Below are 26,994 nucleotides of genomic sequence, written 5' to 3'. Positions count from 1 at the left end.
ATAAATCAAAACTTCTATCCTTTGATTTTTCTGTTTCTCTCTATTCTGTAATGCAAAACTTCCTGTCTATTCATTCAATCACAGTAGTTGTTCATGGTATGACTCCTGTCTGGAAAGATTTCCTTCAGGGTTCTGTCCCACTGCATACCCTTTCTTCCATCCATAAATGATCTTTCTTCAACCTCTACTCCAATTAACTCTCATTTCGGTGACTTGTCTCTACAAACTTCAACACAATCTCCCTCTTCTACTGACTCCAATACCTATTCTTTTTCTTACATTGTACTTATAACTTCTTTGAATCAGATCTGTAAAGCCCTTCAGAATGGAGATGCAGTAGCCTGGTTAATCTTAACAGGATAAATATGCACATCTTTCTAAATTTCAGTCATTACTTACTTTAAATCATATCTCCTTATCAAATTACAAAACACTACAAACCAACCAAAAATAACATTCTCTAAGCTGAGGGCTTTATAGTCCCATAATCATTCTTATTGTGAGAAACTATACATATCTAAAGGGAACTTATTCACTCTAGTTTGAAGTAGTGAATGCACATCTCAGGTGATTCTTTCACAAGCTCTTTCTCTGTCAGAGTGAAATTAAAAGTGTTCTGCTTTCTCAACTCTCCTACTAAGTAATGCCTCTCCTTAATCATCCCTTTCTATCCAAAATAATGTTGCAACCCTTTCTATCATTTCTGAATGGAGATCAGCTTTACAGGTTGACTCTTATGTTACCTATTCTGCTCAATTTCCTCTAACCTGTATTATTTTACTCATATATCAATTTATGTCTCCTCCCAAACAAGATGGCTCCAATCGAAGAATGTTTTTGCCTGTGCTATGTCTACTACTATAACTTGTCCATTTACTAAAATAAGAAACGTAGGTTTTGATAACTGATAAAGCTTTTCTCTATGAAATAGTGTCGTACGATCATGAAAGGTACTCTAAGATATTATCTAAGAAAACCATGATTTGGACCTACCAACCCAAAGTTTCTGATTAGGAAGCACTCGCTTTTTCCACCTAGCACCTGCCCATGATATTGGCAACTTGCTCATTTCAGGCCAGCCATCTGCCAGTTCGAGACTTCTACAGAGATATCTCTATGTCATCAACCTATCATTCCCAGCCACCCAACAGCACAGAATTTGCAAAGTACGGGCATCAACCTAAAAGCAGAGTCGGTAATGAGAAAGGTTTACTGAAAAGAGGAGGGGAAGGCAAAGCAAGGTAAATAAACCTAGGAAAAGGTTTTCAGTTCTCAAAACCTACATTGCTCTCTTCAGTGGTATATCCAAAGAGCATGACAGTATCCCCACCTAAAATCCCTCAGCATCCTATACAGATAGGTCATCCACTCCATCCTCTCAACTAAGCTTCACTGGCCTAGTCATGCACCCTCTCAAAAGCAAACATAACAAAACTGCAAACTACACAAAACAAGGCCCTCAGATCAGTCACAGGCTGTCTAGCAGCCAAAAACACCCAACTCCAACACAATAAAACAAAAAGACATCCAATACATTTTTACTACAAAGTAAAATGCTCAACACCCAATTCTTTACAAAAACCCAAGACCCCTCACATCTAAAACATCCTATAAACACCAACACCTAAGTACATATAAAAAACTCACCCAGATTTCACAATTCATCAATTTATACTCAAAAGATCCTTCCTCCCCCAACAAACTTGACACTGACTAAGCACATAAACACAGTTATGCCTCAATGGACTAAATAAGCACCCTCCCAACCCAGTTTTAACCACTTAACTTTTGCTGTGGCAGTCCTGATATCCAGGTGACACTCTGTATGGGATATTCTCAAGTGCTCTGTACTATTATTTCAAAAACTTTATCATAATACACTAAAGCATATTTTTTTAAATAAAATGAATATACAACTCAAATGGGCAAAACACTTTATGCTTACTACGTGCCATTTATGTTTACTTACACTACTCTTCTGCCTGGCATATGAAGTACAGTACTCCTGGAGCACTCTCAAGCACATGTAGTGAGATGTGTGGAATCTTTTGAAGTGCTTTTGTTCCAAACATATATGATAACTAAGGGTTTTCTTCAGTATTATCACTCATCTTGTATGTGTAAAAGCCTCAAAAGTCAGTACATATTGTAAGGGAACAAATTTTGTACGTGCTGCCTTGACATTTAAACCTACACTGACCAGTGCACAGAAAAAATTTAGACTTTAGGATCTGTCTGGGATGCCACTACAAGCATTGATGGGTGTATTTTTCAGAAAGGCAGAGGCAGCCAATTCAAGAATCTTAAATATTTACACAATAAACAAACAAACAAAAAAAAATTGAACTAGCCACAACAAAAAGATTAAATTCTAATACACATACATACACCCACTTGAAACCACACCCCTAAGCTATGTACAAGTAACACTTTCTTTTCTCAACTTATAATCTACACATCACTGCCACAGACCAACCATCACTTAGAACCATTCACTCTAATCTTCTACTTATGCAAATATCTTTCACCCTTTATAAAAATTTCTCTGCTTCTAGCACCTTTCCTCCCACAACACATATTCTTAAAATCTTCCAAAAGGCATCTCTATCAACCCTTTCACATGCTTTCTCAAGATCCATGAATGCCACATACAAATCTATCTGTTTTGCAAAATATTTCTCACACTCATTCTTCAAAGCAAACACTTCATCCACACATCCTCTACCACTTCTAAAACCATACTTTTCCTATCCACTCTGATGCTTTGTACATGCCTTCACTCTCTCAATCACTACCCTCACAAACAACTTACCATGCACACTCAACAAACTTACACCTCTGTAGTTTGGACCCTCACATTTTTATCCCCCTTGCCTTTATAAAGGGGCACTATACATCCAGTCTGCTAGTCCTCAGGCACTTCATCATAATCCATACATACAGTGAAAATCCTAATTAACCAATCAAATACATAAAGTCATTCCCATTCTTAATAAATTCAACAAATACCATCCACTCCAGCCATCTTACTACATTTCATCCTAGGTAAGGCTTTCATCACCTCTTCTCTGTTCATCAAACTACTCTCCATGTCTCTCTCACTTCGCATATCACCCTGACCCAAACATCCAACGTGTGCCACCCTATCATCAAACACATTCAACAATCCTTCAAAATACTCACTCCACCTCCTCCTCACTTCATCATTACCTGTCACCAATTCACCTTTTGCATCTTTCACCGATGTTTTTATTCATTCTCCTCTATTTTTCACATGATTAAACTCCTTCCAAAACATCTTATTCTCCCTAAACTTTACTGATACTCATTCACCCCAGCTCTCATTTGCCCTATTTTTCAACCCCTGCAACTTCCTCTTAACCTCCTGCCACTTACTTGTACATCATCCAAACATTTTCACTCTTTCTCTGTAAGTAATACCCAGAAACCGCCATTTTCTGCTTCACCAGCAACTTTACATCTTCATACTTCCACTAATCTGCCCTCCTTCCACCTTTCACATGCCACATGCATCCCTCGCTCATGCCAGCACCACTTCCCTAATTACCTCCTATTCCTCATCCACACCCATTGTTTCAATGACTCTCACCTTTTGCCATTTTACATTCAATCTCTCCTTGTATTTCTTCACAAAAGTCTCTTCCACGTTTACTTATGTTCACCATTCTCTTATCAACATTGTTTCCTAATTCCCTAAAACCTCTACAAATCTTTATCATTCCCTCCATAAGAAAGTAATGAAACACCCCACCAGCTGCTCCTCCCAGCACAAAACATCCAAAAGTCTCTCTTTTACATGCCTATCAATGAACACGAAAACCAATAATGCCAGCTGACCATCTCTCCTACTCACATATGTACCCTTTTCTATGTCCCTCTATTTAAACCAGGTACTCCCAAACATTAGTCCTTCTTCAGCACACAGCTCCATAAGCTGTTCACCATCTCCATTCATCATACAGAATACCCCATACCCCCCATCACTCACCAAACAGTCAAATCATCCATCACTAACGCATAAAATTTTGCATAAACACTGCAAGAACACTTAACCAGCTGCTCCTAAAACACTTACCTCTCATGATCTTTCCTCCCATGTACAGGTTCTTAAGCACTAATAATCACCCATCTCTCACCAGCCACTTCCATTCTTACTGAAATCAGTCTAGAATTTACTTCCTTAAACTCTTCCACACATTCTTACAACTCCAGCTTCAGAAGTAGTGTTACTCATTCCTTGGCTCTTGTCCTCTCACCAACCCCTGACTTTATTTCTAAGACACTTCCAAAACATTCTTCCACAGCAACCTTTGAACTTTGTTTCACTCAGAGCCAAAAAATTCAAGGTTTCTTTCCTCAAACATACTACCTAACTCACCTCTCTTCTCATTGTGGTTACATCCACACACATTTGGACACCCCAGCTTGAGCCTTTGAGGAAGAGCACTCTGTGCTTGGCTTCTTCTATTCCATCTTTCAGAAATTGAAATACAAGAGGGAGTCTGCAACCCCCTGCACCATCCTATGACATGCAGGAATACAGAGGCAGAGTTCTCTCTCCCCTCCCAGTGATGTATATAATCATATCATTACAATACTTAATCGTTGTTTCCCGCATTAGCGTGACAGCGTTAGGAACACAGACGAAGACAGACCCATCCATTCATTATTCATTTATCATTTACTTTGTCACTGTCTCCTGCATTAGCGAGGTAGTGCAAGGAAACAGACAAAAGAATGGCCCAACCCACCCACATACACATGTATACACATACACATCCACACGGGCAAATATACATACCTACATCTCAACGTATACATTTATATACACACACAGACATATACATATACAGTATACACATGTACATAACTCATAGTCTGCCTTTATTCATTCCCATTGGCACCCTGCCACACATGAAATAACAACCCCCTCCCCCCAAATCTGCGCGAGGTAGCGCTAAGAAAAGACAACAAAGGCTACATTCGTTCACACTCAGGCTCTAGGTGTCATGTATAATGCACTGAAACCACAGCACCCTTTCCACATCCAGGCCCCACAAAACTTTCCATGGTTTACCCCAGACGCTTCACATGCCCTGGTTCAATCCATTGACAGCACGTCGACCCCAGTATACCACATTGTTCCAATTCACTCTATTCCTAGCATGCCTTTCACCCTCCTGCATGTTCAGGCCCTGGATCACTCAAAATCTTTTTCACTCCATCTTTCCACCTCCAGTTTGGTCTCCCACTTCTCCTCATTCCCTACACCTCTGATAAATATATCCTTTTGGTCAATCTTTCCCCACCCATTCTCTCCATGGGACCAAACCATTTCAAAACACCCTCTTCTGATCTCTCAACCACACTCTATTTATTACCACACATCTCTCTTACCCTATCATTTCTTACTCGATCAAATCACCTCACACCACATATTGTCCTCAAACATCTTATTTCTGGCACATCCACCCTCCTCCGCATAACTCTATCCATAGCCCACGCCTTGCAACCATATAACATTGTTGGAACCACTATTCCTTCAAACATAGCCATTTTTGCTTTCTGAGATAATGTTCTCATCTTCTACACATTCTTCAACGCTCCCAGAACTTTTGCCCCCTCCCCCACCCTATGATTCACTTCCGCTTCCATGGTTCCATCCGCTGCCAAATCCACTCCCAGATATCTAAAACACTTCACTTCCTCCAGTTTTTCTCCATTCAAACTTACCTCCCAATTGACTTGTCCCTCAACCCTACTGTACCTAATAACCTTGCTCTTATTCACATTTACTCTCAGCTTTCTTCTTTCACACACTTTACCAAACTCAGTCACCAGCTTCTGCAAGTTTCTCACATGAATCAGCCACCAGCGCTGTATCATCAGCGAACAACAAGTGACTCACTTCCCAAGCTCTCTCATCCACAACAGACTGCATACTTGCCCCTCTTTCCAAAAGTCTTGCATTCAGCTCCCTAACAACCCCATCCATAAAAAATTAAACAACCATGGAGACATCACACACAGACATATACATATATACACATGTACATAATTCATACTGTCTGCCCTTATTCATTCCCGTCGCCACCCCACCACACAAGAAATGACAACCCCCTCCCCCCACATGTGTGCAAGGTAGCACTAGGAAAAGACAACAAAGGCCACATTTGTTCACACTCAGTCTCTAGCTGTCATGTATAATGCACCGAAACCACACCTCCCTTTCCACATCCAAGCCCCGCAAAACTTTCCATGGTTTACTCCAGATGCTTGACATGCCCTGGTTCAATCCAATGACAGCACGTCCACCCCAGTATACCACATTGTTCCAATTCACTCTATTCCTTGCCCGCCTTTCACCCTCCCGTATGTTCAGGCCCCGATCACTCAAAATCTTTTTCACTCCCTCCTTCAACCTCCAATTTGGTCTCCCATTTCTCCTCGTTCCCTCCAACTTTGACACATTTATCCTCTTTGTCAATCTTTCCTCACCACTGTCACATATATCCTCTTTGTCAATCTTTCCTCACCCTCTTCTGCTCTCTCAACCGCACTCTTTTTTATTACCACACATCTCTCTTACCCTTTCATTACTTCCTCGATCAAACCACCTCACACCACATATCCCTGGGGATAAGGGAAAGCATACTTCCCACGTATTCCCTGCGTGTCGTAAAAGGTGACTAAAAGGGGAGGAAGTGGGGGCTGGAAATCCTTATCTCTCATTTTTAATTTTCCAAAAGAAGGAACAGAGAAGGGGGCCAAGTGAGGATACTCCCTCTAAAGCTCAGCCCTCTGTTCTTAACGCTACCTCGCTAATGTGGGAAATGTTGAATATGTATGAAAAAACATAGAAAAGTACATATACATATAATTATCTATCTATTCATTATACTTGATTGCTGTTTCTTGCTTCAGCAAGGTAGCGCCAAGAAACAGATGAAGAATGATATATCTACTCATAGACACACATAAATGCACATACACGTACATATATATACATATACATAACATATACACACATACATACATGTTGGAAAGGATCACATATATACACATATATATATATATACACATGTACATATTCGTACTTGCTTGTCTTCATCCATTCCTGGCACCACCCCGATCCACAGAAAACAGCATTGCTACCCCCTGCATCAGTGAGGTAGCACCAGGAAAAAACAAAAACAAAACAAAAATGGATACATTCGTTTACACTCAGTCTCTAGCTGTCATATGTAATGCAACAAAACCACACCTCCCACAGACCTTTTCATAGTTTACCCCAGACATTCACATGCCCTGGTTCAGTACACTGACAGCACATTGACCCTGGTATACCACATCGTTGAAATTCACCCTATTCCTTGCATGCCTCTCACCCTCCTGCATGTTCAGGTCCCGATCACTCAAAATCTTTTTCACTCCATCCTCTACCTTCAATTTGGTCTCCTGCTTCTCCTCGTTCCCTCCACCTCTGACAAATATATCCTCTTTGTCAACCTTCCCTCGCTCATTCTCTCTTTATGTTAAAACCATTTCAACACACCCTCTTCTGCTCTCTCAACAACACTCTTTATATATATAGGTAGTGGAAGGAAACAGATGAAAGAATGGCCCAACCCACCCACATACACATGTATATACGTAAATGTCCACATATGCACATATACATACCTATACATTTCAATGTATACATACATATACATACACAAGACATATACATATATACACATGTACATATACATGCTGCCTTCATCCATTCCTGCCACACATGAAATGGCACCCCCTCCCCCCACGTGAGCATGAGGCAGCAATAGGAAAAGACAACAAAGGCCACATTCGTTCACACTCAGTCTCTAGCTGTCATGTATAATGCACCGAAACCACACCTCCCTTTCCACATCCAAGCCCCGGAATACTTTCCATGGTTTACTCCAGATGCTGACATGCCCTGGTTCAATCCACTGACAGAACGTCTACCCCAGTATACCACATCGTTCCAATTCACTCTATTCCTTGCCCGCCTTTCACCCTCCCGTATGTTCAGGCCCTGATCACTCAAAATCTTTTTCACTCCCTCCTTCAACCTCCAATTTGGTCTCCCATTTCTCCTCGTTCCCTCCAACTCTGACACATTTATCCTCTTTGTCAATCTTTCCTCACCATTGTCACATATATCCTCTTTGTCAATCTTTCCTCACCCTCTTCTGCTCTCTCAACCGCACTCTTTTTTATTACCACACATCTCTCTTACCCTTTCATTACTTCCTCGATCAAACCGCCTCACACCACATATCCCTGGGGATAAGGGAAAGAATACTTCCCACGTATTCCCTGCGTGTCGTAAAGGTGACTAAAAGGAGAGGAAGTGGGGGCTGGAAATCCTTATCTCTCATTTTAATTTTCCAAAAGAAGGAACAGAGAAGGGGGCCAAGTGAGGATACTCCCTCTAAAGCTCAGCCCTCTGTTCTTAACGCTACCTCGCTAACGCGGGAAATGTTGAATATGTAAGAAAAAACATATAAAAGTACATACACATATAATTATCTATCTATTCATTATACTTGGTTGCTGTTTCCTGCTTCAGCAAGGTAGCGCCAAGAAACAGATGAAGAATGATATATCTACTCATAGACACACATAAATGCACATACACGTACATATATATACATATACATAACATATACACACATACATACATGTTGGAAAGGATCACATATATACACATTATATATATACAAATGTACATATTCGTACTTGCTTGCCTTCATCCATTCCTGGCACCACCCCGATCCACAGAAAACAGCATTGTTACCCCCTGCATCAGTGAGGTAGCACCAGGAAAGAAACAAACAAAAAAAATGGATACATTCGTTTACACTCAGTCTCTAGCTGTCATACGTAATGCACCAAAACCACAGCTCCCACAGACCTTTTCATAGTTTACCCCAGACGTTCACATGCCCTGGTTCAGTACACTGACAGCACATTGACCCTGGTATACCACATTGTTGAAATTCACTCTATTCCTTGCATGCCTCTCACCCTCCTGCATGTTCAGGTCCCGATCACTCAAAATCTTTTTCACTCCATCCTCTACCTTCAATTTGGTCTCCTGCTTCTCCTCGTTCCCTCCATCTCTGACAAGTATATCCTCTTTGTCAACCTTCCCTCGCTCATTTTCTCTTTATTTTAAAACCATTTCAACACACCCTCTTCTGCTCTCTCAACAACACTCTTTATATATATATAGGTAGTGGAAGGAAACAGATGAAAGAATGGCCCAACCCACCCACATACACATGTATATACGTAAATGTCCACATATGCATACCTATACATTTCAATGCATACATACATATACATACACAAGACATATACATATATACACATGTACATATACATGCTGCCTTCATCCATTCCCGCCACACATGAAATGGCACCCCCTCCCCCCGCGTGAGCATGAGGCAGTGCTAGGAAAAGACAACAAAGGCCACATTCGTTCACACTCAGTCTCCAGCTATAATGTGTAATGCACCGAACCCGTAGCTCCCTTTCCACATCCAGGCCCCACAAATCTTTCCATGGTTTACCCCAGACGCTTCACATGCCCTGGTCCACATCCAGCCCTCACAAAACTTTCCATGGTTTACCCAATATGCTTCACATGCCCTGGTTCAATCCATTGACAGCACGTTGGCCCTGGTATACCACATCGTTCCAATACACTCTATTGCTTGTGCGCCTTTCACCCTCCAGTATGTTGAGGGACAAGTTTATTGGGAGGCAAGTTTGAATGGAGAAAAAGTAGAATTGAAGTGTTTTAGATATCTGGGAGTGGATTTAGCTGCAGATGCAACCATGGAAGTGGAAGTGAGTCACAGGGTGGGGGAGGGGGCAAAGGTTCTGGGACATTGAAGAATGTGTGGAAGGCGAGAACAGTATTTCGGAGCAAAAATGGCTTTGTTTGAAAGAATAGCTATTCCAACAATGTTATATGGCTGTGAGGCATGGGCTATTGACAGGGTTGCACGAAGGAGAGTGGGTGCACTGGAAATGAGATGTTTGAGGACAATATGTGGTGAGGTGGTTTGATCGAGTAAGTAATGAAAGGGTAAGAGAGATGTGTGGTAAAAAAAAGAATGTGGTTGAGAGAGCAGAAAAGGGTGTACTGAAAGTATTTGGTCACATGGAGAGAATGAATGGGGAAAGATGGACAAAGAGGATATATGTGTCAGAGGTGGAGTGAATGAGAAGTGGGAGACCAAACTGGAGGTGGAAGGATGGAGTGAAAAAAAATTTTGAGTGATCGGGGCCTTAACATACAGAAGGGTGAAAGCCGTGCAAGGAACAGAGTCAATTGGAACGATGTGGTATACCCGGGTCAACGTGCTGTCAATGGATTGAACCCAAGGCATGTGAAGCGTCTGGGGTAAACCATGAAAAGTTTTGTGGGGCCTGGATGTGGAAAGGGAGCTATGGTTTCAGTGCATTACACATGACAGCTAGAGACTGATTGTGAACAAATGTGGCCTTTATTGTCTGCTTTCTTGGTCTACCTCACGTCTCCCTCGCTGAGGTGGGGGGTAGCGATACTATTTGATGTGTGGTGGGATAGTGACAGGAACGGATAAAGGCAAGCAAGTATGAATATGTACATGTGTATATATGTATATGTCTGTGTATGTGTACATATGGGCATTTCTGTATACATATATGTGTATATGAATGGATGGGCCATTCTTGATATGTTTCCTGGCACTACCTCGCTAATGCAGGAAACTGATTAAGTATAATGAAATATATATATCTACTGTCCCTGGGGATAGGGGAGAAAAAATACTTCCCACGTATTCCCTGCATGTCACAGAAGGGACTGAATTTTCCAAAAGAAGGAACAGAAATGGGGGCCAAGGGAGGATATTCCCTCTAAGGATCAGTCCTCTGTTCTTAATGCTACCTTGCTAACACCGGAAATGGCGTAGAAATATGAAAAAAATATATATGTTTATCTTTTATACTTAATAGTCATTTCCGTGTCAGCAAGGTAGCACTAGGAAACCGATGAAGAATGGCCCATCCACTCATATATACATAAACGCCCATATACGCACATATACATATATATACATATCAACATATACATATATACATACATATACATACACATATACACTTGTACATATTCATACTTGCTTGCCTTCATCCATTCCCGTCGCTACCCTGCCCCACAGGAAATAGCATCGCTAACCCCCTACTTCAGCGAGGTAACACCCGGAAAACAGAGAAAAAAGGCCACATTCGTTCACACTCAGTCTCTATCTGTCGTGTGTCAATGGGGAAATGAAACATAAAAGTGCACTTTCATAAAATAATCACATCATTAGGGGAGATACAAGAAAGAAATATAACAGTCAGTTGATGTTATACTTGATCGGTTTCCCATGTCAGTGAAGTAGCACCAGGAAAAAGACGAAAAATGACCCAACCACTCAATATTTTTTTTTTTCTTATTATACTTTGTCGCTGTCTCCCGCGTTTGCGAGGTAGCGCAAGGAAACAGATGAAAGAAATGGCTCAACCCCCCCCCCATACACATGTATATACATATGTCCACACACGCAAATATACATACCTACACAGCTTTCCATGGTTTACCCCAGACGCTTCACATGCCTTGATTCAATCCACTGACAGCACGTCAACCCCGGTATACCACATCGCTCCAATTCACTCTATTCCTTGCCCTCCTTTCACCCTCCTGCATGTTCAGGCCCCGATCACACAAAATCTTTTTCACTCCATCTTTCCACCTCCAATTTGGTCTCCCTCTTCTCCTCGTTCCCTCCACCTCCGACACATATATCCTCTTGGTCAATCTTTCCTCACTCATTCTCTCCATGTGCCCAAACCACTTCAAAATACCCTCTTCTGCTCTCTCAACCACGCTCTTTTTATTTCCACACATCTCTCTTACCCTTACGTTACTCACTCGATCAAACCACCTCACACCACACATTGTCCTCAAACATCTCATTTCCAGCACATCCATCCTCCTGCGCACAACTCTATCCATAGCCCACGCCTCACAACCATACAACATTGTTGGAACCACTATTCCTTCAAACATACCCATTTTTGCTTTCCGAGATAATGTTCTCGACTTCCACACATTCTTCAAGGCCCCCAGAATTTTCGCCCCCTCCCCCACCCTATGATCCACTTCCGCTTCCATGGTTCCATCCGCTGCCAGATCCACTCCCAGATATCTAAAACACTTCACTTCCTCCAGTTTTTCTCCATTCAAACTCACCTCCCAATTGACTTGACCCTCAACCCTACTGTACCTAATAACCTTGCTCTTATTCACATTTACTCTTAACTTTCTTCTTCCACACACTCTACCAAACTCAGTCACCAGCTTCTGCAGTTTCTCACATGAATCAGCCACCAGCGCTGTATCATCAGCGAACAACAACTGACTCACTTCCCAAGCTCTCTCATCCCCAACAGACTTCATACTTGCCCCTCTTTCCAAAACTCTTGCATTTACCTCCCTAACAACCCCATCCATAAACAAATTAAACAACCATGGAGACATCACACACCCCTGCTGCAAACCTACATTCACTGAGAACCAATCACTTTCCTCTCTTCCTACACGTACACATGCCTTACATCCTCGATAAAAACTTTTCACTGCTTCTAACAACTTTCCTCCCACACCATATATTCTTAATACCTTCCACAGAGCATCTCTATCAACTCTATCATATGCCTCCTCCAGATCCATAAATGCTACATACAAATCCATTTGCTTTTCTAAGTATTTCTCACATACATTCTTCAAAGCAAACACCTGATCCACACATCCTCTACCACTTCTGAAACCACACTGCTCTTCCCCAATCTGATGCTCTGTACATGCCTTCACCCTCTCAATCAATACCCTCCCATATAATTTACCAGGAATACTCAACAAACTTATACCTCTGTAATCTGAGCACTCACTCTTATCCCCTTTGCCTTTGTACAATGGCACTATGCACGCATTCCGCCAATCCTCAGGCACCTCACCATGAGTCATATATATATGGGGATAGGGGAGAAAGAATACTTCCCACGTATTCCCTGCGTGTCGTAGAAGGCGACTAAAAGGGAAGGGAGCGGGGGGCTGGAAATCCTCCCCTCTCGTTTTTTTTTTTTTTTTTTTTTTTTTTTTTTTTTTATACTTTGTCGCTAAGTATAAAAAAAAAAAAATTATATTGGGAGCGGGGGGCTGGAAATCCTCCCCTCTTGTTTTTTTTTTTTTTTTTTTCTTCCAAAACAAGGAACAGAGAAGGGGGTCAGGTGAGGATATTCCCTCAAAGGCCCATTCCTCTGTTCTTAATGCTACCTCGCTATCGCGGGAAATGGCGAATAGTATGAAAGAAAGAAAAGAATATATATATATATATATATATATATATATATATATACACACACAGACATATACATATACACACATGTACATAATTCATACTGTCTGCCTTTATTCATTCCCGTCGCCACCCCGCCACACATGAAATAACATCCCCCTCCCCCCGCATGTGCACAAGGTAGCGCGAGGAATAGACAACAAAGGCCACATTCGTTCACGCTCAAGTCTCTAGCTGTCATGTATAATGCACCAAAACCACAGCTCCCCTTCCACATCCAGGCCCCACACAACTTTCCATGGTTTACCCCAGACGCTTCACATGCCCTGGTTCAATCCACTGACAGCACGTCGACCCCAGTATAACACATCATTCCAATTCACTGTATTCCTTCCACGCCTTTCACCCTCCTGCATGTTCAGGCCCCGATCACTCAAAATCTTTTTCACTCCATCTTTCCATCTCCAATTTGGTCTCCCACTTCTCCTCGTTCCCTTCACCTCTGACACATATATCCTCTTGGTCAATCTTTCCTCACTCATTCTCTCCATGTGACCAAACCATTTCAAAACACCCTCTTCTGCTCTCTCAACCACACTCTTTTTATTACCACACATCTCTCCTACCCTATTATTACTTACTCGATCAAACCACCCTCACACCACATATTGTCTTCAAACATCTCATTTCCACCACATCCACCCTCCTCCCACAACTCTATCTATGGCCCACGCCTTGCAATCATATAACACTGTTGGAACCACTATTCCTTCAAACATACCCATTTTTGCTTTCCGAGATAATGTTCTCGACTTCCACACATTCTTCAAGGCTCCCAGAATTTTCGACCCCTCCCCACCCTATGATTCACTTCCACTTCCATGGTTCCATCTGCTGCCAAATCCACTCCCAGACATCTAAAACACTTCACTTCCTCCAGTTTTTCTCCATTCAAACTTACCTCTAAATTGACTTGTCCCTCAACCTTGCTGTACCTAATACATTTGCTCTTATTCACATTTACTCTCAGCTTTCATCTTTCACACACTTTACCAAACTCAGTCACCAGCTTCTGCAGTTTTTCACACAAATCAGCCACCAGCGCTGTATCATCAGAGAACAACAACTGACTCACTTCCCAAGCTCTCTCATCCACAACAGACTACATACTTGCCCCTCTTTCCAAAACTCTTGTACTCACCTCCCTAACAACCCCATCCATAAAAAATTAAACAATCATGGAGACATCACATACCTCTGCTGCAAACCTACATTCACTGAGAACCAATCACTTTCCTCTCTTCCTACACGTACACATACCTTACATCCTCAATAAAAACCTTCCACAAAGCATCCCTATCAACTCTGTCATATGCCTTCTCCAGATCCATAGATGCTACATACAAATCCATTTGCTTTTCTAAGTATTTCTTACATACATTCATCAAAGCAAACACCTGATCCACACATCCTCTACCACTTCTGAAATCACACTGCTCTTCCCCAGTTTGATGCTCTGTACATGTCTTCACCCTCTCACTCAAAACCCTCCCATATAATTTCCCAGGAATAATCAACAAACTTATACCTCTGTATTTTGAGCACTCACTTTTATCCCCTTTGCCTTTGTACAATGACATTATGCAAGCATTCCGCCAATCCCCAGGCACCTCACCATGAGTCATACATACATTAAATAACCTTACCAACCACTCAACAATACAGTCACCCCCTTTTTCATAAATTCCACTGCAATACCATCCAAACCCGCTGCCTTGCTGGCTTTCATCTTCCGCAAAGTTTTTACTACCTCTTCTCTGTTTACCAAATCATTCTGACCCTCTCACTTTGCACACCACCTCGACCAAAGCACCCTATATCTGCCACTCTATCATCAAACACATTCAACAAACGTTCAAAATACTCACTCCATCTCCTCACATTACCACTACTTGTTATTACCTCCCCATTAGCTCCCTTCACTGAAGTTTACATCTGTTCCCTTGTCTTACACACATTATTTACCTCCTTCCAAAACATCTTTTTATTCTCCCTAAAATTTAATGATACTCTCTCACGCCAACTCTCATTTGCTCTTTCTTCACCTCTTGCACCTTTCTCTTGACGTCCAGCCTTTTTCTTTTATACATCTCCCACTCATTTGCATTATTTCCCTGCAAAATTCGTCCAAATGCCTCTCTCTTCTCTTTCACTAACAATCTTATTTCTTCATCCCACCACTCACTATCCTTTCTAATCTGCCCACCTCCCACGCTTCTCATGCCACAAGCATCTTTTGCGCAAGCCATCACTGCTTCCCTAAATACATCCCATTCCTCCCCCACTCACCTTACCTCCTTTGTTCTCACCTTTTTCCATTCTGTACTCAGTCTCTCCTGGTACTTCCTCACACAAGTCTCCTTCCCAAGTTTACTTACTCTCATCACTGTTTTCACCAAACATGCTCTCTTCTTTTCTGAAAACCTCTACAAATCTTCACCTTCGCCTCCACAAGATAAAGATCAGACATCCCTCCAGTTGCACCTCTCAGCACATTAACATCCAAAAGTCTCTTTCGCGTGCCTATCAATTAACACGTAATCCAATAATGCTCTCTGGCCATCTCTCCTACTTACATACGTATACTTATGTATATCTCTCTTTTTAAACCAGGTATTCCCAATCACCAGTCCTTTTTCTGCACATAAATCTACAAGCTCTTCACCATTTCTATTTACAACACTGAACACCCACCCCATGTACACCAATTATTCCCTCAACAGCCACATTACTCACCTTTGCATTCAAATCACCCATTACTATAACACAGTCTTGTGCATCAAACTACTAACACACTCACTAGGCTGCTCCCAAAACACTTGCCTCTCATGATCTTTCTTCTCATGCCCAGGTGCATATGCACCAATAATCACCCATCTCTCTCCATCAACTTTCAGTTTTACCCATATCAATCTAGAGTTTACTTTTTTACACCCTATCACATACTCCCACCACTACTGTTTCAGAAGTAGTGCTACTCCTTTCCTTGCTCTTGTCCTCTCACTAACCCCTGACTTTACTCCCAAGACATTCCCAAACCACTCTTCCCCTTTACCCTTGAGCTTCGTTTCACTCAGAGCCAAAACATCCAGGTTCCTTTCCTTAAACGTACTACCCATCTCTCCTTTTTTCTCATCTTGGTTATATCCACACACATTTAGACACCCCAATCTGAACCTTCAAGGAGGATGAGCACTCCCCGCGTGACTCCTTCTTCTGTTTCCCCTTTTAGAAAGTTAAAATACATGGAGGAAAAAAAAAAAAAAAGAAAAAGGAGAGGGGAGGATTTCCAGTCCCCCGCTCCCTCCCCTTTTAGTCGCCTTCTACGACACGCAGGGAATACGTGGGAAGTATTCTTACTCCCCTATCCCCAGGGATAATATATATATATATATATATATATATATATATATATATATATATATATATATATATATATACAGATGAAAGAAATGGCCCAACCCCCCCATACACATGTATATACATACGTCCACACACGCAAATATACATACCTACACAGCTTTCCATGATTTACCCCAGACGCTTCACATGCCATGATTCAATCCACTGACAGCATGTCGACCCCAGTCTACCACATCGATCCAATTCACTCTATTCCTTGCCCGCCTTTCACCCTCCTGCATGTTCAGGCCCCGATCACTTAAAATCTTTTTCACTCCATCTTTCCACCTCCAATTTGGTCTCCCACTTCTCGTTCCCTCCACCTCCGACACATATATCCTCTTGGTCAATCTTTCCTCACTCATTCTCTCCATGTGCCCAAACCATTTCAAAACACCCTCTTCTGCTCTCTCAACCGCGCTCTTTTTATTTCCACACATCTCTCTTACCCTTACATTACTTACTCGATCAAACCACCTCACACCACATATTGTCCTCAAACATCTCATTTCCAGCACATCCACCCTCCTGCGCACAGCTCTATCTATAGCCCACGCATCGCAACCATACAAAATTGTTGGAACCACTATTCCTTTCAAACATACCCATTTTTGCTTTCTGAGATAATGTTCTCGACTTCCAAACATTCTTCAAGGCTCCCAGGATTTTCGCCCCCTCCCCCACCCTATGATTCACTTCCGCTTCCATGGTTCCATCCGCTGCCATATCCACTCCCAGATATCTAAAACACTTTACTTCCTCCAGTTTTTCTCCATTCAAACTTACCTCCCAATTGACTTGACCCTCAACCCTACTGTACCTAATAACTTTGCTCTTATTCACATTTACTCTTAACTTTCTTCTTTCACACACTTTACCAATATATATATATATATATATATATATATATTCTTTTTTATATAAATTCAACATTTCTTGCATTAGTGGGTAGCGTTAAGAACAGAGGACTGAGCCTCCTTCTCTGTTCCTTCTTTTGGAAAATCAAAAAAATGGGAGGGTAGGATTCCCCCCCCCCCCCCTTTTAGTTACTTTCTATGACACGTAGGGAATACATGGGATGTATTCTTTCTCCTCCATCCCCAGGGACATTTTGATGATGAAAAAGCAGTTGCTTTCCAGAGCACAAGCATAACCAACTTAATGCATGGGACCACAAAGTGTGAAAGTATTCTTGCATTACCTGGTTGCTCTACCTTATCATATCATACTGCCTACAAGCTCACGATTTGTTCTGTGTCTTATTTCATAGATGAAGTTCTCATAGATTAGTGCATTATGAAAAGGGATAAATGTATGGAAAAGCCAAACATTTTGGCCTGCAGCATTTGTTGTAGTTTAACATTAGACTACATTTCTGTTGGATTTCTTAAAATAGTGCCACATGGGTTTACAGAATTTTTATAGCTCTCATTTAAAATACGCAAATGATTCTCAATTTAGATATCAGTTTTTTAATCTGCGCATGATTTAAGCTATCAAAACAACATGGAAACATAAGAGGCAGGGGAAAGAAGACAAACAAAAGTCAAAACATAACAACACAAAAAAATCTGGCACATCACACCTGGCACTGACGTCATGGGGCGTCTGGCTTCGCGCCTGCGCACTGGAGGGGAGAGCCAGGCATGTGCAGGCGGGACTTCACAAACACAAGGCAGGAAAAAGAAAAACAAACATAATAAACAGTTGAGAGAGATTAGATGACTAGATGGAAAGATTTGGAATAAAAACTAAAATTTAGTATACTTGACATCTTACCAAAGAGAATCAGACTGACATGCTCTTCTTTTCAGTGTATTACTGCTTACTTATATCAAATTACTTCATGCACTTCTAAGAGCATCCATCTTAGTTTATACTATTGTCAGGTAAATTTACTTAGCTCTCACTTAGTATCTAACTATATTAATCTGTTCATGGTAATCATACTACATCTGAAAATGTGCTTTCACAATGTCAGAAAATAGAAAAATTGGAGTAATGAAATTTTTATTTGAGAAATAGTGAATTGTAAATGACGATAAATTTCCTTGAGAGTCTATACCATTAAATCAAACATATTCTCTGTGTCTACTAAAGTCTTATACTCAAATATATGCAACTTCTATTTTCTAAGGCCTTAGAAACTTGCAGTTTGCTTTAGTCAGCAATCTACAAATTCCCTTTTTCATAATGAAAACACAATTTTCATCCATGGAGCATGCAAGATACGTTCCCTGTCTTGCACGTGTGGTACTTTTGAGATTTATCTGCCAATTCACCATGAAGCGATTTTTGGGTTTATCTACCTACTCATAATGAAGAGAATTTTATTTGTATGCAAAAATCAGTTACACTTATCATTACTATTTTCAAATGACTGTGCTTGTTAAACACTGTAGTGATAAATTTATTTACACAAGCAATTACAAATGCAAAGTTAATTATGGCAACTGAGTAAGAGTAACATACCTCTTTTAAACAAAAGAAACAAACTCATGCGATTTAACGCACTTATATTTACAGTAACAGAAATTATTTGATGAAGATGATATAAAATGGAGGAGAGTGAGGTTTTAAGAAGTTGGCTGTTATAAGAGGAAAATAATACTGAACGCAACTCACCTTGGGAAGACATCCGTGGAAGAGTTGAGCACTTGATGGCCGGCTTGATAGGCTGTTTCTCAGCTACAGTCATAGAAAATGGATTAGTCCAAAAAACAGATAAATTAAGCATTATGAAAACGAGCAGTATTATTAAATTATTGAAATGCTGCATATAGTACTATGTGAATGGCTAGGGGTGTTATTTCTATTATGACTATAGAAAATTGTGATACGAATTATGTTACTGAAATCAAACCACACAAATCCCTGTCCATTCTCCATGCTCAAAAAAAAATAAAAAGAAGCACTCCAAGCTTAATCCATCTACTGTTGTAATAATTTCAGGACAAACACAGAGGATATAAACACCAAATGCCAGGGAAAACAGTATAAAAATTTTTACAGAGTACAAAACATTACATGATTCTTTCACTGTAAACATCTCTAAACATCACGCGCATTGACCTTCCATGAAGATTTATAAAAAAAGGTCCGGAAAAACTGGAACATCAAGATAGAATGTAAACGAAACTCTTGAAGGGTTAAATTGGGGTAACTATTACCTGCAGGAACATGTTGTTTAGGCGGAGTACTCAAATCTGGAAGGTCGTCACTGAATGACACGGATTTTTCAAACGAGACTGATTTTTCTGAAAGAGGAAAACGCTATCATCATAATCGCCAAGTATTTCATCAGACCATTTGTCCATGCGGTTATACGTGTAAATACTGTATGTACATCACAACGGACCTTACACATATCATTACATAAATACACAATATAAACAATAAAAAAATATAGTAAAAATGAGGATGGTGACTGTAAAGTACATGTACGCTCAAAAATATCTATTTTACTTGACTATGATATCAAAATGCTCTTACAGTACAGGTTTGACAGAGCCTTATAGGAGACATGTGGGGCATGCACTAGCTTTCCAAATTTGTGATAATTTTCACCTTCTGTGTAAGTTACAACATCTGAAAAAAGTTACCCGAGGTATTACATCAGGATTTAGGTACAAGTTGAAAAGTCAGAGATTATTTACATAGGGTGTTAAACATTCAATTTAGATTTTATAGATTAAAGTAGAAAAATATGTTTCGTGCCAGAAGGTATATTCTTGCAAAAATGAAAAAAGCTTGGTTATAAAAAAAGAGAAAAACACAAAAATCTGTCATTTTCTACTGTACCTCTACCCCTTCCTAATTTTGGCGGCTTTGTGTCTGGTCGTAGGTAAGTGTCGTCTGAAAGCATGTGACTGTCATTACGATGTTGAAGATGAAACCAATAATTCTTACATTCTAGGCTAGTGTAAGTGTGCAACAAAGTCTTCCCTTTATTTCATTTCCAAACAGTGATTCAAGAACTTCTCATCAGTTAAGGGCCAATTTTCTCTCTTTTCTCTTCCCTCTTTCACTGATTCCTGACTTGCTACATTTCACCCTTAAAGGTTAAAAATTCTAGAACAAACTTTTGAATTCAGCCTAGAAAACTGTTGAACTTTTGAAACACAGACATGAAAGGTAGGACTTATTACACAAACATACACTGAGATAGGAAAGTAAATATACAGTTCAAGATATCACAAAAAATCACTCTATAACTTATCTATCAGAAAGATGCACCATTTTTCTCCCACACCATTTTGAAATCTACCTGTATTTGGATCATTATCCTACAAACCTGGACCTCTGTGGATATAACCAGGCAGAAAACAGCACTGTGTACATAAACATGTGTTAGCATCAGTTATGTTGTATGTTGTTCAAGAAACATTCAAAAAGGGATTTTTTGTATTTTTTTCACCAATATCATCAAAACCAATGCAATATGGATTATCATCATTAATCAAACATCAGCCACATTAAAGTAAGTGTTCATATGTATATAAAGGAATGATAAAAGTTGCAGCATGGCTAACTGACAAATACCAACCCTCCACATTCTACCACATAACCATTTGTCCTTCTATCAGTATAAAGATTTTTCTTAGTGTGAGTGTGAGGCACCTAACAGAGCCATAGGTTGATAAGTTAATATGTCTATGAATGTAAGTATTGCACTAAAGATCTCTAACCTACATAAGAATCCACATTCACTTTACCTCTCGATCATCTGAAATAGCGTGCATTTTAATCTACTATCTTTATGGTTCTCTTTACATAATCACCTATAATTTTCCAAATGGTACATAAGGAACCAATTAATATGTAATTCACACCACTTTGCCTTTGTTACCAAATGGATGGGTATGCATGCGCATGTTTGTGTAACTATCTATTTGGAGTGGCGTGGGAGGAGTTTTATATTTATGGAAACCTGTCTTGAACATTCTCACCTATCTTGCAACTTACATCAATGTATGCTAATGATAACACAGAATAAATGTTCATACAGCATTGTTTAACAATAGTAGCTTCCAAGAATTAGGGTACATATTCAATGAATGATAACTTTTTGCAATAGCAACAAATATGAAAAAATTAATATTTTTTTCAATTAAGAATGAAATATTTAAGTACATTATCAGGTCTCAGTTATTATGCCTTTCATAATAATAATGTAAAACAAGAATTTTATCATATTCCAGCCACTGATGGTCACCTAATAAGGAGCTCCAAGTGTTACAATGACAAGGAGAGATTGTGTTTGTGGACAGAATGCCAGAAGTCCATGTTACTGAGGCAGAAAAAAAAGACAGCTACCTGAGTCAGAGGAGTGCAACTTGACAACCACTAAAGTGCTGGCTCACTAAGCAGATGTCACTAACCCCTCTGATACCCAGGCGAATACTACTGGTAATATACCTCCCTGGTCGCTGGCTGCCTACCAGCTACTACCTACCAATAAAGCTAAATAAATCGACAAATATAAATATCACATACTGAAATGGATAAAGCTATTTTGGAAGGTAGGTTTGATAAACCGTTCACTTCACCTCCCTTTCACTCCAACACATCTACCTCTAAATATTGTGAAATTCTAATTTACCAGTAAAATGTCAGTCAGTAGTTTATGAATCAAAGAATCTAATCTACATATTTGAGTGCGGGATATTAATGTTAAGCTGTTTACGGCATAATCCATAAATAAGAATTAGATGGGGGAAACTTTGGTCTGGAAAAAAATGGGCTTCAATTAGTCATGCAATGACACTGTTCAAACAACAGACAACCTGCATTTTTTTCAACCACCATGTCCATTGCCTAAGTGTTAATCCTGGATTCATAAGGATCTGTTTTTAACCATTGATAAAGGTTTCTTTTGAATCTTTATGTGCTTATTTCCCTTGGAAATACATTGAACAGCCTTTCCATCTTTCTTCCTGGGCAATTGTTGTTTCATATATTCTTGGTGTATTTAAAAGTATTCTTGATGATGTGCTTTTAGCTCAGGCACATTATTTCTTCTGAGACCATCAATAAGTTAACATGCAGAGACTATCATATATCATTCTCTTCCTCCTTCTGCTGTAAGTTCAAATTCTTTCAACTTGCATGATTATTCATCCCTTAATTTTACATAAGCATTTCTGAGTTTCTTTCAACTTTCTGATTTCTTCTTCCTTTGCTGGTAACTGTATATCAAAGAAAATGTAAAGTTTGCTTTTTATGTAAACTAATTATTCCCAAACCAGGACCCTGAAACCAGGATATTTCATGGCATAACTCAAAATTTTTGAGCACCAACCTGGTGTCAAGGTTAGAGAGAGAGAAAAATAACCATCCCAGGTCATGTATTTGTCTACTATGCAGCTTAGTTCTTGGAGAACTTTTTTTTTGTTAGCTGACAGCACGAACAGCTGAGGCCCTAATCAAGGCCATCTTAATAATGCATGATGTCTCCGTGGCTGTTTAATTTGTTTATGGATGGGGTTGTTAGGGAGGTGAATGCAAGAGTTTGGGAGAGAGGGGCAAGTAAGCAGTCTGTTGTAGATGAGAGGGCTTGGGAAATGAGTCAGTTGTTGTTCGCTCATGATACTCCACTGGTGACTGATTCGGGTGAAAAACTGTAGAAGTTGGTGAAAGAAGAAAGTTGAGAGTAAATGTGAATAAGAGCAAGGTTGTTAGGTTCAGTAGGGTTGAGGGTCAAGTTAATTGGGAGGTAAGTTTGAATGGAGAAAACTGGAGGAAGTGAAGTGTTTTAGATACCTGGGAGTGGATTTGGCAGTGGATGGAACCATGAAGTGGAAGCGAGTCACAGGGTGGGGGAGGGGGATAGGAGAGAAAGAATACTTCCCACGCATTCCTCACATGTTGTAGAAGGTGACTAAAGGGGACGGGAGCAGGGGGCTAGAAAACCCCCCTCCTTGTATTTTAACTTTCTAAAAGGGGAAACAGAAGAAGGAGTCATGCGGGGAGTGCTCATCCTCCTAAAAGGCTCAGACTGGGGTGTCTAACTGTGTGTGGATGCAACCAGGATGAGAAAAAAGGAGAGATAGGTATGTTTGAGAAGAGTTATATTTAACTCTAAATTTAAAATCTATAACTCTAAATTTGCGCTACCTCGCAAACGCGGGAGACAGCGACAAAGTATAATAAAAAAAAAATAAAATAACTCATGGTGATGTGCCTGAGGATTGGCGGAATGCTTGCATAGTGCCAATGTACAAAGGCAAAGGGGATAAAAGCGAGTGCTCAAATTACAGGGGTATAAGTTTGTTGAGTATTCCTGGGAAATTATATGGGAGGGTATTGATTGAGAGGGTGAAGGCATGTACAGAGCATCAGATTGGGGAAGAGTAGTGTGGTTTCAGAAGTGGTTGAGGATGTGTGGATCAGGTGTTTGCTTTGAAGAATGGATGTGAGAAATACTTAGAAAAGCAAATGGATTTGTATGTAGCATTTACGGATCTGGAGAAGGCATATGATGGAGTTGATAGAGATGCTCTGTGGAAGGTATTAAGAATATATGGTGTGTGAGGCAAGTTGTTAGAAGCAGTGAAAAGTTTTTATCGAGGATGTAAGGCATGTGTACGTGTGGAAGAGAGGAAAATGATTGGTTCTCAGTGAATGTAGGTTTGCGGCAGGGGTGTGTGATGTCTCCATGGTTTTTTAATTTGTTTGTTGGTTGGGCTGTTAGGGAGGTGAATGCAAGAGTTTTGGAAAGGGAGGCAAGTATGCAGTCTGTTGTGGATGAAAGAGCTTGGGAAGTGAGTCAGTTGTTGTTTGCTGATGATACAGCGCTGGTGGCTGATTCATGTGAGAAACTGCAGAAGCTGGTGAGTGAGTTTGGTAAAGTGTGTGAAAGAAGAAAGCTGAGAGTAAATGTGAATAAGAGCAAGGTTATTAGGTACAGTAGGATTGAGGGACAAGTCAATTGGGAGGCAAGTTTAAATGGAGAAAAACTGGAGGAAGTGAAGTGTCTTAGATATCTGGGAGTGGATTTAGCAGCGGATGGAAACATGGAAGCGGAAGTGAATCATAGGATGGGGGAGGGGGTGAAAGTTCTGGGAGCGTTGAAGAATGTGTGGACATCGAGAACATTATCTCGGAAAGCAAAAATATGTATGTTAGAAGGAATAGTGATTCCAACGTTATATGGTTGCGAGGCGTGGGCTATGGATAGAGTTATGTGGAGGTATGTGGATGTGCTGGAAATGAGATGTTTGAGGACAATATGTGGTGTGAGGTGGTTTGATCTAATGAGTAACAATAGGGTAAAAGAGATGTGTGGTAATAAAAAGAGCGTGGTTGAGGGAGCAGAAGAGGGTGTTTTGAAATGGTTTGGTCACACGGAGAGAATGGTGAGGAAAGACTGACCAAGAGGATATATGTGTCAGAGGTGGAGGGAACACGGAGAAGTGGGAGACCAAATTGGAGGTGGAAAGATGAAGTGAAAATGATTTTGAGTGATCGGGGCCTGAACATGAAGGAGGGTGAATGGCGAGCAAGGAATAGAGTGAACTGGAACGATGTGGTATACCGGGGTCAATGTGCTGTCAATGGATTAAACCAGGGCATGTGAAGCATCTGGGGTAAACCATGGAAAGTTCTGTGGGGCCTGGATGTGGAAAGGGAGCTGTGGTTTCAGTGCATTATTACATGACAGCTAGAGATTGAGTGTGAACGAATGGGGCCTTTGTTGTCTTTTCCTAGCGCTACCTCGCACACATGAGGGGGAGGGGGCTGTTATTCCATGTATGACGAGGTGGCGATGGGAATAGATAAAGGCAGACAGTATGAATTATGTACATGTGTATATATGAATATGTCTGTGTGTGTATATATATGTGTACATTGAGATGTATAGGTATGTATATTTGCGTGTAAGGACGCGTATGTACATACATGTGTATGTGGGCGGGTTGGGCCATTCTTTCGTCTGTTCCCTTGCGCTACCTCGCTAACGAGGGAGACAGCGACAAAGCAAAATAAATAAATAAAAAAATAAAAATATATATATATATATTCCTATGAGTCCACTGGAAAAATGAAACACGATAAGCTCCCAAGTGCACTTTCATATAATAATCACATCATCAGGGGAGACACAAGAAAGAAGTATAAATCAGTTGATATACATCGAAGAGACGAAGCTAGGACGCTATTTGGTAAACATGCGATTGTCCAAGACCATTACACAAAAGTGCACGTGGGAATTTATCCTGTTTCATTTTCCCCGTGGACTCTTAGGAATATCTTGATCACGCGCAAAATTGTGATCCTTTCCAATATATATATATATATATATATATATATATATATATATATATATATATATATATATATACATATATTCTTTCTTTTCTTTGAAACTATTCGCCATTTCCCGCATCAGCAAGGTAGCGTTAAGAACAGAGGACTGGGCCTCTGAGGGAATATCCTCACCTGGCCCCCTTCTCTGTTCCTTCTTTTGGAAAATTAAAAAAAAAAACAAGAAGGGAGGATTTCCAGCCCCCGCTCCCTCCCCTTTTAGTCACCTTCTACGACATGCAGGGAATACGTGGGAAGTATTCCTTCTCCCCTATCCCCAGGGATAATATAAATATATATTATTATTATTATTTTTTTTTTGCTTTGTCTCTGTCTCCCACGTTTGCGAGGTAGCGCAAGGAAACAGACGAAAGAAATGGCCCAACCCACCCCATACACATGTATATACATACACGTCCACACACGCAAATATACATACCTACACAGCTTTCCATGGTTTACCCCAGACGCTTCACATGCCGTGATTCAATCCACTGACAGCACGTCAACCCCGGTATACCACATCGATCCAATTCACTCTATTCCTTGCCCTCCTTTCACCCTCCTGCATGTTCAGGCCCCGATCACTTAAAATCTTTTTCACTCCATCTTTCCACCTCCAATTTGGTCTCCCACTTCTCGTTCCCTCCACCTCCGACACATATATCCTCTTGGTCAATCTTTCCTCACTCATTCTCTCCATGTACCCAAACCATTTCAAAACACCCTCTTCTGCTCTCTCAACCATGCTCTTTTTATTTCCACACATCTCTCTTAC

At 40.5% G+C, this 26,994-nt stretch overlaps 1 protein-coding gene across 1 annotated transcript in view; it reads right to left on the bottom strand.

Annotated features, from left to right (window-relative positions):
• The window catches only part of LOC139751828 (uncharacterized), a 1,080,599-nt gene that overhangs the window by 406,510 nt on the left and 647,095 nt on the right, over nucleotides 1-26,994 (bottom strand). Inside the window, 4 exon segments of the mRNA XM_071667449.1 lie at nucleotides 18,496-18,570; nucleotides 19,536-19,598; nucleotides 20,081-20,167; nucleotides 20,712-20,765. Of these exon segments, the coding sequence (XP_071523550.1) occupies nucleotides 18,496-18,570; nucleotides 19,536-19,598; nucleotides 20,081-20,167; nucleotides 20,712-20,765 (279 nt within the window).

The sequence above is a fragment of the Panulirus ornatus genome, chromosome 12 (genome assembly GCF_036320965.1).
Source record: "Panulirus ornatus isolate Po-2019 chromosome 12, ASM3632096v1, whole genome shotgun sequence".
NCBI classification, from domain to species: Eukaryota; Metazoa; Arthropoda; class Malacostraca; order Decapoda; family Palinuridae; genus Panulirus; species Panulirus ornatus.
This window is presented reverse-complemented; position numbering and strand designations above follow the sequence as displayed.